Raw genomic sequence first — 15,815 nt, 5'->3', positions numbered from 1 at the left:
TGAAAGGGCGGTCTTTTCTTATGTTTCTGCAAAAACTGAACTACAAAATACATATATTGAAGGAATGTCATATGTAGAATGTGAACTAAAGAAACACACTTATATGAAAGATTCTGTGCATTTTTCATATTTAAAGAAAGTTGTATTTTTTAATTAATCTCCTTATCAATTCACTGTTTCACATAGATTGACTGGCTGATGATACTTAATTGAACAACAAAGTAAAATATCCTTTATGTACCTATGATCACCACAAAGCCAGGCAACTAAGTGTAATCCAGCAAGTTTTTGTGACATTTTTACAAAAGCTAAATTAAAATGCATTTGTGCAAATATAGTGTTGTTATTTGAATATACAAACTAAGAATTTTCAAGCAGATTCAGAACTAATTCTAAACACATCTGGTTTAGAGTGGTCAAGTTGATATTCCTTTAAAGTATTTGACTTTCAATTATGAGAAGGATGGGAACCTCCTTGGGACTTGTATTTGTGGAAAGGTGAGGCTGTGAGATACGTGTATATTCCACATCATCACCAAATTTCATAGCACTAAAAAAAAACAGCAAGACTAGACTTTATTCAACTTCGAACGGAAAATCTCTGATACACTGATTTATATGTATAACTTCTATGTATAAAAGTATAAAAGAGTGGACTTCTCCTCTACATAGCTAACCAAAAATATGAAATGACTGCCTGGCTGAATAATTTCCACATAGTATTTACAAACAGATGTGAAGATGAAACGGTCTGTTTGAATTGCGTACCTGTAACCTTGAGCCAGTTCTTCCATATGCTTGTTTGTTACTGCAGGTTTTTGCTTCTTTACAATTATGTAGGGTCTACAATTAAAAAGAAAAAAAAAAAAAAGGGAAAATGGGATTCTGATAGCAAGTACTTGGGTACCTTAATTTATACTTACAGTAAGAGCACTGCCTACATATCACACATTTTATAAACCACTTTTAAAATTTATCCACCTTTAAATGATTCCTCCACATAACTTTAATTAATTATTCAAACCTTGTTTTGATATACAGATATCATGAACTGATCTATTGTCTTTCAAGTAACAAAAAGCATAAAAGAAAAATTCTGATTTCAATTTTGAGGAGGAAGTTGCTTTTCTTCTCTAAATCTTTAAACTAACATCTTCTAAGTTTCACCTACACATTTTGTTGATGACTTTAAAAGGCTCCTACACATTTTGTTGATGACTTTAAAAGGCTTAAGCCTTCTCATGCTACAAAGCTAAGAAGAGCATTAAGTTCTACGGATATTTCAGGAAATTCACACACAGAGTGAACAGTTTGTGCCTAAATGCCCACATGCAGGAATGTATTTTGCTGTTACTTACACGATATAGGGTTTAGACATTTACTACAGGCTGCATTAGATGAATCCATAAATTTCAACAGCACATGGACCTCTGAAGGCTTCCTTACCACAAGGAAACACTGACACAAAGGATGGCATGCAAGAATGAAACGTCAAGGGCTGTTGCTATTTGGACAAGTTGCTCTTATAAAGAGCAGCAATAGCTACAAGATACTTGTGGAGTCCACTCTGAAGTCTAAATAACTGTTTGAAGACTAATGAGCACTTTTAAATGGTTAATAGGGGAACTGAACAATTGCAGGGTGGGGGGCGTCACAAAGCAACTTGGTAAACTCCTGGAAATATATGTGATTTCACTTCTCTCTCTCTCTCAAAAAAAAAAACAAAAACAAAAGACTCCGGACTTGCTGCATCTCCAAACTTGCACAACAGCTGGTATTAGCTGACTGGAAAACTGATTTCTGTACTACTGAATTATGATCCTACCACTGGATGTCTTGACCAGGTATGATTAACTGATGGTTTGTACATGTACTATTTTGGGGCCTGCAGTGTACGTCAAACAGCCTTCAGTATGCTCTGAATTGCAATTAATGAATTAAGGTGGAATGCCCTATAAATATGTTGAATAACTTGCCTAGTTAAGGGTAAGCAATGAAGTAAACTAAAACTGTGATAGACTCCTTGTTACTACAGCAAGCAGGTACATGCACGAGGAAGCTTTGTGCCAGAAGTAAAGGCCCTGAAAGGCAAAGAGTAGCTTCTCACTCCACAATGTGATATCACACACAAAGTGGCTGCTTGTTTCTCACTTCTCTAGGGTGATATCTTACAGAAGTGTAAAAAACAACAAACAAAAAACTCCAAGGACATGGGACATTACTGCAGTTACCAATTGTGCTGATTTACCCTTCTTCCTCCCTCCCCCCCCCCCATTTTTTTTTAATTTTTATTTTTTAAAGAAGTTGGAAGCAACATTTTGTTCTAACTTCTTTGTAAAGACTAAACTAATTTATTTGGACTTTTTTTTTTTTTTTTACATTGACTTGCTACATAGTGTATTTCACTGACCAGTGTACTTTGAATGAGAGTTACTTAAGGAGAAAACAAATGCTTAAGTCTGACAGAATCTGAAAACAGATTGTGCATTTAAATCTCTACTTGTGAACGCCTTAGCCCAGCATATTTACAGTTCCTAAAACAGTATTCATAGAAAGTTCAATTCATAGTTCTGATGAGATGTTTACCTGCACAACCTCCCTCCATCAGAGGAAATGTACACACATCTGTCAGAAAGATTTGTAGAGATGGAAACAAACTCATTGATATAACCTGCTCGACGCATTATTCGAAACGTGTTGACCAGTTTTTGATGATCACGTATGACACCAAGGATGTTACCTATTCAGAAAGAGAAAAAATTCATGGTCCATTCTTTGCATATCCAAAACTCTACTTATAAATTCTGATCATGTCTAGCATGCACAGTAGTAGTTACTACTTCTTGCAAATAGTTAAGTATTGTCATAAAATTCACCCTTTAGATAAGAATTACTCTTTTTTTTTTTTTTTTTTTAAATCTCACTAAACATAAAAATGTGTCTAAGCTTCACAGGTCAGCTACCTGTTTGCCTCCAAATAGCTTCAGAAATCAAACGGTGTGCTTCATCCAGCTTTCTTCAGATGTGTTTTTGCTCATACGCCTATTTACCAGTTAGTGTACAAGTAAACATTTCTGAAGCCTGGATGTCCAGCTGTACTATGAATGGATCCAAATTTTCCAAGAACTGACCAAGAACTGCCATGCTGCTTTGTCAGAAATTTTAGAAAGATGTGATATTTTTGATATATGTGAACACTCACAAGAGCACCAGAATTTCTCCCTAAGGAACTTAGCTCAACGAACTATTACTATCATAGCAGGTCACTTTTTAATATATCCTATTTAAAATACTCAAGTATTCTGATGCATGATGAACAAAATAGAGTAAAGTTCATTTTTAAAGAGTCACCTGACCACGGTCATCTTAACATATAAAATACAACTAAGTGCAGTGCCATATTAAACAGAACTCTTTAGAGAGAGAGAGACAAAGCTCAATAGTTTATAGAGTTTCTAAGACAATACAAAGGTCTTTATAGTTTAAAGAATTTGTACTTTAAAAATTTTCTGTCCTTTTAGGTCATATGCTCAAATCTGAAACAAGTCACATCCACATGACTGGAGTTTTCTAGAATTAAAACAACAAACTGGTAGATTGAGCAGTTTTGCCTCATTTAGTACTAGATCATCTACATTTGGGTACGTAACTGATCTTGCTTCATACTACAAACGGAGCTTGTGAAGGAAGAATCCAATACTTCTGCTCTGCACTTCCCTTCAGACCATAAAATGAAACAGAAAGAGTACATGTGGTTTCACTGAACCTTATCTTTACCATACTGCTACAGAAAAGCAGAGCAAAGGAATGCAGTTTGGTCAAACATTGCTTTCATGTTACTGGAAGAAGGCAGGATTGAAGAATAATTGCTCTTTAATTCAAAGGTAAATGGAGATCTTATTCACGGTGACAAACACTAAATACGAGTCCCTGGAATTGGATGCTGTTGGCAAAAGACTATTTTAAAATCACAGTTGTAGTTTTTAAAATATCACTATTTTGAAATCTGATATTACAGTAACTGCTGATTTAGAAACACTGACAGATCAGTTAAAAAGGAACATAAGCGTGCAGATGCAAAGCACATATGCCAAACCATTCCTCTAACAAAGACAAGTGGTGCAGCTTGTTTTCCAAAGTCTAATGTTTTCTAGTCATTCACAAAGCAAGGCAAGTTGTCCCTTAAAGTGATCAGCACTGCTAAATGTTGCAAACAATTACGTTGACTTTCTGGTTTTAAACACAGTTTCATGAACAGATACAAAAATATACACAGACTGAAATCAAATGAAATATATTTTGTGAATGAAGCTCTAAACTTACAAACTGAAGTTATTACCAGTTTAGAAGCATTATGCTCTTTTAAAAGTATACCTTATGAAGAGCCAACTTGGTGAATGACTGGAAAACAAACAAACAAACCTGTAATGGTATGTACATTTTTTTCCTACCTATTCATGGAAGTCTAGTTAAAAACAGTACTGAAATTCAAAAAAGCTTCAATTTCCCAGCTGCACACATCTGCAGTCAGAGCGTTAAGGATATCTTCACACAGCTACGTGCTATCATCTGGCCTTACTCTGCCCAGCTCTATCAAAATATTTGCAGATGAAGCTACCTTCACAGGGAAAACAGCATCTGTGGTTGACCACGCTCCAAAAAATTGTTGGAGGGTTTCTGAAGCCTAACTTTCAATCAGCAATAAATCAGAGTCAGACTGCTGAAGAGTTACATACCATTAAGGAAAACAAGGAACACATTTGGATATGAAAGCTCTTCACCGCAGAGCAAGTTGACATCTTCAACTCCAAGATTACTGGCTAATTTAATAATCGGTCCGTCTTCCATGTCTGTAGTAATGTGAGTCATGAGGGCAAGGTTTTTGACCAAACCACAAGCCTAAAATAAAAGAAATCCACCTTTTATTCATTTTGTTCCAAAGTAAAAGTATTAATACATCAAATATCTTTTTCTTCAAAAACTGTGGTTATAAGCAACAGAAAAAAGTCAAAGTATAAAGTGAAAGAAATGAAACAAAATAGCTGCACTGAAAGTTACGGAAGTATTTTCTGTATCACACAGAAATGTAATGTTTTAGCATTTACAAACTAATAAAAAATACAGATGATTTAGTAGTAGATTTTATTTTATCCAAACATATATAGCTTTATATTTATCTCTTCAAAGCAACAGTTACTTAGAAGCATAAATATTGCATTATTTACAAAGAAAATCAAGGAAATAGATTCAGCAGCATGAGAAAACTGGGATGCTTACAATATACAATCATAGTGTGTGATTCTCCAAGATAAAACATAACTAAAAGTACTAATAATCCATCTTCAGGACAAAAGTTAGGCTAACAAATTGTAGTTACCAAAACTGATTGTTTTGACTCAAGACATCAGAACTTCTTTTATTATTTTTATGTAATTTTAACTCTATATTTTTGCACAGACTTAAATAAAAATACAAAATCAGTCTATTTATCAATTTGCCAAATGTGAAATGAAAAATATCAAAGTATCTCAAACAGTGAAATTTCATTTCAGCTGCTTTAAGAGACTAGCTCACATTAATTACAGATCTATTTGAGAAAGTTCAGAGCTTCCACAGGACATTCTAACTAGCAAAAGACAAAACAAAACCTGCCATCATTAAACATTTGGTTGAAATAGCTGCATGATCTCTTTAAAGTAAAAGTACCTAAAGGTGCTTTACTTTCTTAAGCTAAAGCAGTTTCTGTAATATTAATACACATTTCCAGAAAAATTGCAGGTTGACACTGCAACTTCAAAATAGTATATTCATTATAGAATAAAGGGATAAGAGTTTAAGATTCCTCCCTTTCTGTCCTGATCAAAAGACAACAAGTAGCTCTACTGCAAAAAATAGGAGGCCTTATATCATCCTCACATAGCCATTCTGAATAGTTTCCAGCCAGTCCACTCAAAAGGAAAAAAAAAAAAAAAGGCAATACAATACTGGGATGTAAACAGATGGGATGTGAGAGGACAAACAAGCTATGTTATCAGGCTGAGGATAAGTTCTCTCTCCAGACACCTCCTGAGAAAAAATCCTCCTCTGATGAAGGATCAGTTGCTTCAAAACAAATTCCTCAGGAGGACAGAAGTACTGAAAGCAGCATACAAGTCCCTTACCTCTCCTTCAGGAGTGTCAGATGGGCAGAGCATCCCCCACTGAGATGGCTGCAGTGATCGAGGGCCGCTCACTTTCCTCGTCTTTTCAAACTGAGAAGAGATTCTGGTCATCATGCCCAGAGCAGATATATAAGACAAGCGGGACAGTACTTGCGTCACGCCTTGGCGGTCCATTTTGAATCTCTTTAGAGACCAATTTCCCTGTAGAGCAAAATGAACATTTCAAACTAGTTATTACAGCTTATCCCTGTCTCGACACTACACGTCTTTTTTCCAGTATTTAGACAATGATAGCAGGGGAGCTTTGCACAGCCAATGTTGCCCAGTTATATAAAACAACTTTCTAATTACCTATCTGCACACAAACTTCTGGATATGGCATACTTACTTACTAAAGTTGAAACCAAAGAATTGCTCTTTCAGAGGAGAGGATACACGTGCTACAACACTTTCAAGCACAAAAACTGTTCATCATGTGTCCTTCACAGGTAAATCAATACTCAAATTTAGCAAATTTGTTAGGAAACACAGATGTTTATAGTGAAGAAATCTGACAAATCCGTGTGTATTTTCTTAACTTTTAGCTTAAAATTCTACAGAAAAACTCATTCATGCGTCCTGTCATGGAAGAAGTGTGGAGTTTTTAGGTCTGTCCAGCTTCTCCAGTAGGATTATACCAACCACAAAATGCAAGATCTTTGAATACATCAACAGTTCATGTTTCAGGACTGTCAAGGCTAGTGTTGCTTGTGGTTTTAATTAGAGCAGAGAAGTCCAGAGAATGCTCTAGGACACAATTATGTTTCCATGGCAAGCAGATCATCTCCACCAATATCCATCATTTCACTGCAACCTAAGCTAACAATTCTGCAGAATTGTTAGATTTTGGTGCTACATTTCTTGTTTTCCTGACATCTAATGCATATACAGTTCCCAGTACCTGAGACATGTAGATACAGCATGCTGTTGTCCCAATTACTACTATTTGCCCCAGTCAACATGCCACTGGTCAGTCCAAAGGCAGCGAAGATCTAGAATGTAACACTTTCTTTAGGATTGCCACCTGTTAATTCCCAAAACCTTTTTGATAAACTCAGTCCACCAATGCTAACAAGGAATTTGGAGCTTCCTTGCCCTACTGCACTGAAATCCTTTTGCTTGTTTTTTTTTAGTAATGCATTAACAACACAATCCCATCTTGTGATAAACACTTAGAGGCCACTACCATTCCAGTGATTCTGCTACTTGCTTACGCTGGAGAGACTATTAAATAGTCTGGAAAACTTCCCTTTTCTCCTTCTTACAGAAAGAGGAAAGAGACAACACCCAAGAGCAAAAAAGTCAAAAGAAACCTGCCCACTTGCTCACCCTTCTGACTCACCAGCCATTTCATTCTTAAAGGACTGAGAGTTGTCAGTATATATGGAAGAATGCAATAAATCTGTAGGTTCTCCTCATGCTAGAAATGACTGCATCTGTAACCTATACTTGCACGTAGTTTCTTGTTGCTCACTGACCAAATAACTGTGAAATCTCAAAGGTGGGACAGAAAGGGAAAAAGGGAGGTAAAAACCCTGACTGAAGAAACAATGTGAAAATTTACTTATGCTTTCGAAATGACTGACTGACTGACTCCTACAAAGCTGGCCAAAACAAAACTGGGCCAGAGCTGCTGTAAACCATCCCTGGTAGAGTACTTCCTACTGAAAACTCCTGTGAGCTGAAATTTGCTCCCTCAATGGCATTGGATGACTCTGCAGAGAAACTATAGTAAGCACCACTGAACACCAGTGAACGGTGGATTTAGTGATGTTATGAATTCTTCCACATGCTACTGGTGTAATTCTGAGTCTGCTGAGTTATTTCATGCTCTTTGAGACTATCATTGAAGCATTCTGGTGAGACTGAAGATGTTTCTTTCCAGGAATGATTTTTATGGTATTTGCTTAATCTCTTGAATAGTATGCACTGGGCATTGTTCCTGAGAAATTATTTTCAATGGTTAAGAGCAGATGGTGTTTAACTGCTTATGTAGCAGCAAAAAAAAAAAAAAGTCGTAAGATAGTGGAAGAAGGAAGACTTTACAATATGTACTGAATAGTTTGCAGATTTATCTCTGTCAGTCCAAATGGAAAAACTGGCACCAGCTAGAAGAAAGTACCAGCATTTAGAGAAACAAATCTGTCAATTGTTTTGGTTATGTGCACTGTAGAGATTTAACTACATTTGGGGCACTTGTAAAATTAAATAGTGATAAGCTTTAACACTGGGATTTGTACGTAACAGACTGTTGGTTGTTTTGGATGCAATTTGTGAAGTTAATTTTGTTTGCAAGAAATGAAAAAAAAAAAAACAACTCAGTTTCATGCTAAGCAGAAAAGCCCTCTCAAGAGTTCCAAAGATTAAGAACTAAGTTGCACAATGTCTACCAGCTACTAAAATACTTAGACTAATCTAATTTCTTACATATTCATGCATTTCAAAGTTATTTAAAAGCTAGTAGCTACATTTCAGGAGACGTCTCACAAATTACTCTTGCAGATGTGCGAGGTAAGAGACCAAGTTAGTAATTATAATTTGTTCTTGTCCACTGACATGGATGAAAATATCCACTTCAGTAGGTGGACGTACAGAAATTTAACCAAGACAAATATTATGACTTAACTCCAATCTTTTTGCAAAAACACAGTATCTAGTAATTTTCCCTGTTAGTTTTCTATCATTAGTGTTGACATAACAGAAAAGTACTAATTCCTACAATACAAACTTGCTCACACTAAATTTACTCATACTAGCTACTTCATATGATTAGAAAAACCATCACCCTTCAAAGAGCTCAAAATTCAGCTTTTTTTTTTTTTTTTTTTGGCAATTGTCTTCCCTCCATGATGTTTTCCTGCTGTTTTTCAATCACCTTTTGGATATCCAATACAGCTTGACCCTACCTTAATCCAGGTAATAAAAAATACCATGAGCCACATAATAAAGCAGAATGTACAAGACAGCAAGTTGGATAAATACAAACACAATCACTGTTTGAAATTTGCTCATTTTTACCACTCCAAGACAAACACTTCAAACTCCACTTTGAAATAAATGGTAAAATAAAAAGCAGTTTGATGATTAATGATTCTTCAGTAAATTCCAAAAGCCCTGCCCATGAGAGGGTTTTGCAGTATAAAGAACGTTAGATTTTACTAAAGACAGTAGAGTCATGAGAATAAAATTTACACCATTTCATCACACAGTAAAAAATACTTACTGTGGAGATGGCATTTACCATGCCATTAGTGATCTGGTCTTGACGCATGTGCTTCACTACATCAAACTGAGCTGCACGTTGCTTGGGGATCACCTGGTCAGCAATCTTTTTCAGTTCAGAGTTAAATTTCTTGAACAAATCTTCAAACAGAAGAGAAAGAAGCTGGAAACACAAAACAATTGCGTTAAGGGTCAAACGTTATTTCTCCAGGTCTTGGAAACTGGGGGAACAAAACAGATGTTTTAATATGTCTACCTTTATAATTCTGATCAGTTAAAAGTATCCTGTCTGATTCTCACTTTATATTTTTATCACAAGATTTTTGCTTATTAAAATGAAGCACAATAATAGAGAATTTATTTTATAGCAGAAAGCAAAGTGACAACGTCTTTTAAATATTTAATATCCTAAATGCACAATCCTGTATTGCACACAGGATTTGGAGGCAAGACCAGCTTTTGTTCTAACATTAGATGCAATAATTGCAGTAAAGCAACAAATGAAGAGTCACTTTGAGATATCCTATTACTAAAAGGAAAAAAGGCCTTTTAAAGTGCCCTTTCCCAGGAGCTCCTTAAAATGGACAAGGCAGATACCCACGCAACTGTCATGGGCTGTTACAGGAAGCAACTCAGCAGGACAAAGTTTGGAGGCACTGCACAGTTTGCACGACCAGAGTGAAACACAGGTGAGCAGTTACCATAACTCCTGGACAAGCAGAGCTGGAGACTTTTTAAGGGTTCAGAAACAACCTCTGCTCTCAACAGCTGGAAAGACGTACCTCAGGTTTTGTAGGCAGCTTCATCACTCAGATACACTTTTATCCTCCTACTTCTGAAAACCAGAATCTATGAAAAACTAATCAGACAGTCAGACTGCCCACTTGATTCTACACCTGTCATCTTTTTCCACAAGTAGTACTATCTGAAAAGTGCACTGCTCTTTCACTTCTCTCCCAAAAAAATAAAAAAATTAAACAATGAAGCTACCTAACACAAGTGAATTGGAATAAAACAGCAATACAACTCTTCAGAATTGCTAAAATTTAAGCCAATTATTTCCTCTATATGCATACTAATTACTTCTAGTTCTTAAAATCTCCGTAGAAGAAAAATGCTCATAAAGTTTCCAGCCTGACCTTTTTTGCTTGTTCAACCTCTCCTTGCAGACACTAACAGTTTTCCAAAATACTTAAAACAACATTGCATGACACATTTTAAGTGTTCACAATGATTAGTGAGCAGTGTAAATTCTAAAACCTGGCAATCCTGTCAAGGGACTTGATTTTACAGCAGCTCCAAATGTCAGAAGGACTGAAAATGCAGCAGCTACCAAATGCCAGAAATGGTAGCTCCCAGCGTACACGGCACCGGGAGGCTGAACAAGTTAAATTTTCAGCCATCACAAGCTAAGACTTCCTGGAGTCAGTTGTACAGTTTAATTTCTGTACGTACAGAATTAAACTGAATTATAACAGCCTCCATTAAACATAGTTGTAACATTTCTTTCCCTTCTGGAAGCAAAGAAAGCAAACCACACACTATTCTATCAATGGGATGGGCCACGAGTTTTCACTTGCTTTCCTCTACCTATATGTCCCAGCTGGGCTGGCCAAAACATTTGGCAAATGGTCCTGTAAAGCAAGGATCTAAATTATAAAATACCCTTTTCACTGGCATCACATATGCATTTAGGAATAACCAAAAAGCACTGGAAACTCAAGACAGGCATATGATTTGCAACAAAAAACTCTCACTGGCCTTAACAGATAGTAAGACTGGAGTACCTTCAACACTCTACAATACATAGGGAACACTTACTGCTCAGTTTCTAAACAGTAAACCAACCACACAAAACAATAACAACACACTGTTTGTTAACTCTTGACAGAAATGGCATCCTTTTTCCATTTAGGACACAAAGTCTTTGCTAGAAATTGATTAAGTGTGTTTTTTTTTTTGGACCTGGTATGAGAGGAAGGAAACCTCTTGCCATTCCTGATCCTTTCAGTCCTACTCACCTTTACTAGATGATACCCTCTTGCTCTTATCAAAAGAAATCCAGTCACCTGCAACACACCTGTGATGTTACAGCTCATTATGGAAGAATTTCCTCAGAAATAAAAACACCTTCTATGAAACATCATATTAAGAAGAACTCACTGATGTCTCAAAAAAAATTTGATTATGAGGGACGTATTTCAAATGGAGGGAAAAGGGAAGGGATGCATGCAGTTTTAAGATGTCTGAAAGTCTTGTTAAATAAGAAATCTTTTGAAATGAATCATGGTATAAATACAATATCAACAGGTTTCTGAGCAGGACATTTAACAAAGAGGTCACTCCGGAAAATGCTTTATTTTAAAAATTTTATGATCAAGCAATCAAAACTCCTAAATCCGCGTGCTGTAGAGATTATAAAGTCACATCATCCTTCTTCTGCTCTGAACTAGTAAAGTAAGTTACACCCCAAGTACATGAACTTGCTCGTATTTGCCAGTCTGAAAAGCGTTACACTTTGCTAATTTCACTCACAGACTCTCAGTCTGTAAGAGCTCTGACTATCTGGCAAGGCAGAGTCTCACAATAACCACATTATTTAGGTCAAGAGTAAGTGATTAAAGGAAAAGGATGGAATGCCAGTGATAATATTCAGTGGATTTCATAGTTAGTCCAGGGCCTTTCAGCCTGCTTAAGACAGGATCGCTAAAGAGCAAATTATATTTAAGAAAAAAAAATTCTGACAGCTCATCAATTGATTTTCATTGAAAATCCAAAGAAAAATTAATAAAGAAGTTAAGCTGCTGAAATACAGTTTCACCAATTAGCTTAATGTCAGAGAATTCTAATTAGGCGCCTTGAGATTGCTATTTAGCGTTTAAGCCTTTAGAGTGCCAAATTCTCCCTTTCACACAAACTGGTTGCAAAATTAAAGACATTAGGCAGCCTTAATTATATTATCAGAACAGCTGGGATTAGGCAATCTCTGAAGTCAAGGCGGTATTCTTTTGTCACAGGGTAGAAATCCCTTGCTTTCCAGGGTGCCGGATTTTGGTGCTGTTCCATATCTCACCCATACAAAGCAAGCTGCATTAGAAACAAAAAAAAAAATGAGGACAAAGAACAGAGTAATGCTTAGCAAATAATGAACACATTAAGGAAACAGAAAAGGTAGGTGAAAAGATTAAGCCTGAAATCGGTAGGTTTTGCTAACACCTCAGCTGGCACCTGGCCTACCAAGCCTCTAGTGGCAGCAAGACTAAGAGAAAGCTCTGTAAACCAGCTTGGCTAGTGGATACAACTCTGTTATCTAAAGCTAAAGCACATTTCGTACTCTCTTGTCCCATGGGGTGTGAAATTAGCAGCTATTGTTTTCACACATCTTTATAAACACAATGCCTTTTATGTCTTTACATTGTTTAGACCGCTATGTTTTTCTCCTCACATGGGAATCTTTTCTTTTTTTTTTCTTTATTCGAATTTTAAATCAACAGGATTTTTATTCCAGGAACACGCGGGCATTAAGACAAAACAAAACAAAAAAACCCTCACTGCCCATTTTAATCACACAAACTTTAGCTAAACACAAACATTTAGAAACTGACAAATGATCTCTAGGCTTTTTAGTCTGTAATCCAATCACATTAATATTACACTGATAACATGGCAGAGAGGAATTCAAGTGTTCAGCTTGAAATGAGCCTTTAAAATATCACAAGGGATCCAGAACTCCTCTTAATCAAGCGTTACAACCCCCCCCTGCACAGTTCTCCTTGATGTAGAAAAAATATGCACTGCCTTTGTTATGATGATCCTCTACATTTAACCCCCCTCCCCAGTTAATTTAAAATGACTTCATCTGTTAACATTTGTGCGCAGAAGCCTTTTTTGTACAGCTTGTACGAAAACTTTTTACCTGCTGTATTTTCTGCCTCTAAATTATTAGGAAAACCCAACCGTTTCTCAATCCAGTTAAATAAGGACAATACGATGGCAGAGCACTAACTACATTGATTACAGTCATACTGATCTACTGCAACAGCACAACAGAAAGAATAAAAGAACAGATATAAATCCATTACATATTAAAATTTTTGTCAAATTAGAATACTGCACTGATCCAATTCTTATCTAAATCTATTAGTCACATAACCCCTATGGTTAGGAAACATCCATGCCAGGGTAAACAAGCTGTTTCTTCACCAACTCCTGCTTTAGGAGAATAAAGTTTGGCCCACAGCTGCAAACCACCACCCTCTCTGCTAAAGAACGATGCCAGTCAGATACCTCAAACCATTCTCTCCCTTGCAGCCCTCTGTTACTGCTTCTACCTCCAGTGCCAAAATTCTGCAAGCAGGGAAGTCCAGGCACTGCATTTTCACTAGTCAGTCAACTTACCTATTTTTAAAAAGATTCAGATAACCCCTTCTAGTCTTGCCCTCAGTAAACCGAAGATTTTACCCACTAGTCATTTTTGCCAGAACTTGAAGGTTGTAACATCCTTCTGGTGGACAAACAGAAGCAGTGGGGGATTTTAACATCTTCAGCAGACACAGCTGCACCCAGAAAAGATGGTAAGAGCCTCTGTAACAAATCAAGTGTTTGTGCTTCCTCTCTTGAGGGCTCAAAACAGAGCTTATTGCTCGAAAAGAAGTGTCTAGTAAGGCTTCAGACCATATACTTTGTTGATTCATGCTACTTCAGAGGCTAGAAAGGCAGTTGACAACAAATAAGCAATTCTAGGGGCTTCTCCAAATTACAGAAGGCTCCAGCGACTGTTCTGTGAGCTGCTACAGAAGCTGGATTCTCTGTAGTGGCACAGCCTGGGCCTAGTATTTTGGCACCTATTCAGCTCCAGTTCATTACCCTGTTGCTTACGTAGGGACACTGGAAGATGGATCTTACTGTAGATGTCTTGGCAGTACCAGTGTTATGATGGAACTAGAACTGTTGCACTATTTCTACTTTTCTGTCCTTTTATCTGGTATAGAGGCAGAATGGAAGTGAGGATACAATTTGTTAGTCCCAATCGACATATCTACGAGTCAACATAGAAAAGCCAAAGAAAATAAAATGAGAGGAAAAACTCTTCAGCTGAGAAGATGAGGATGCTCCTTATTTGCATCTTTTAAGAACAGCTACTAACAAAATCCCAGAAGAACCTTAGCTCTGAAGAAGAAACCTACCTGCCCTGCCAACTCCAAACGTTTATTTCCGTAGTAGTCTCTGTCATCTACTTTATTTTCTCCTTGAGCCAGAATTACTCTGCGCACCATCACTGCTGTGTATATGCACTTGGCACGAAAGTTGAATTCCTTCACCTGTAAACAAACAAACAAGCACACACTGATGTTGCAGGATCAATTCCTTAGCTGTTACTCAGGCACCCATTTAAATCGAAAGGGAAGATCAAGGAATTACAAACGGGATTTGTGCACTTCACCTTCTTAAAAATGTAATATATGTAATATATGTTAGTGACAGTGAAACAGGCAGTAAATGGAAAGCAAATCAGAATAAAAGTGAAAGATGTAAGGATAAGGTCCTGAACTAACAGCTGATACTGCCTAGCTAAAGAAATTACACACAATGATAGATAGTTCAATGGTGCAACATTTCATAGACACCAGGATTACTTTTGACTCAGTCCAAATGTTCCTCTTTAGTTTGAGAATGATTTACATTATCTCAGCTACACAGCAAAGACATTTTATCCATGCCAACAAAGCTCACACCATAAAAATTGTGTTGACTTTTCAATGCAGAACAGTTTCTCACAGACTATCAAAGCCTGCTTCACCTTGTGATAAGGACCGTCTTTTTCTGCTCATTTTCAAATTGCTGCATATCTACCAATTAAAGACTTGCAACTACCTACCAAGACATCCAACTGCCTTATTTCAGATGTTGACCACAGAAACCAAATTTGTACTTAACCTTATAATGAAACCACACTTTCCAGAAGTTCACCTCTCTTATTCCCAACACTTACTAGGACAAAACTTAAGTTCTTATACTATAGGAACATTCTCTTGTGAGGAAGATGAGAGAGAGATTCGTTTACAACATATCATTATTGCATTCTGATCACTGCTTGCAAGACCATCAGTTCCTGTTTTCCTTCTTAAAGGACTGATGCCATTGAAACTGATGCAATTTCTGGCCATCACCTTTCAAAAAACAAACAAAAAACCCACACCACCACCACCAAACAAAACCTTCAAATTTTCCTTAAGTAGAGATGTTTACATTTTTACAATCTTGCAGGTTTGTTTTTTTTTTTTTTTTTATCTAATCCCAGCTAGCACCAAAGTTGCTCCTACACTGCTGTGTTCTAAAGTGGGCAAGACAGTGACAGTGGTTAAACACAGACCAAGCAGAATCTCTCTACCC

The 15,815-nt window shown here is 36.7% G+C and overlaps 1 protein-coding gene across 1 annotated transcript in view; it reads right to left on the bottom strand.

Moving 5' to 3' along the window:
• The window catches only part of POLR3B (RNA polymerase III subunit B), a 75,055-nt gene that overhangs the window by 37,331 nt on the left and 21,909 nt on the right, over window positions 1–15,815 (bottom strand). The window contains exons 12-17 of the mRNA XM_084497979.1: window positions 14,609–14,743; window positions 9,424–9,585; window positions 6,162–6,362; window positions 4,737–4,899; window positions 2,587–2,740; window positions 769–843 (exon numbers count right to left, since the gene is read on the bottom strand). Of these exons, the coding sequence (XP_084354105.1) occupies window positions 769–843; window positions 2,587–2,740; window positions 4,737–4,899; window positions 6,162–6,362; window positions 9,424–9,585; window positions 14,609–14,743 (890 nt within the window). The remainder of the gene's footprint in view (window positions 1–768; window positions 844–2,586; window positions 2,741–4,736; window positions 4,900–6,161; window positions 6,363–9,423; window positions 9,586–14,608; window positions 14,744–15,815) is intronic.

The sequence above is a fragment of the Aythya ferina genome (genome assembly GCF_964211825.1).
Source record: "Aythya ferina genome assembly, chromosome: 1".
NCBI classification, from domain to species: Eukaryota; Metazoa; Chordata; class Aves; order Anseriformes; family Anatidae; genus Aythya; species Aythya ferina.
The sequence above is the reverse complement of the archived record's forward strand: the minus strand, read 5'-3'. Positions and strand labels throughout refer to the sequence as shown.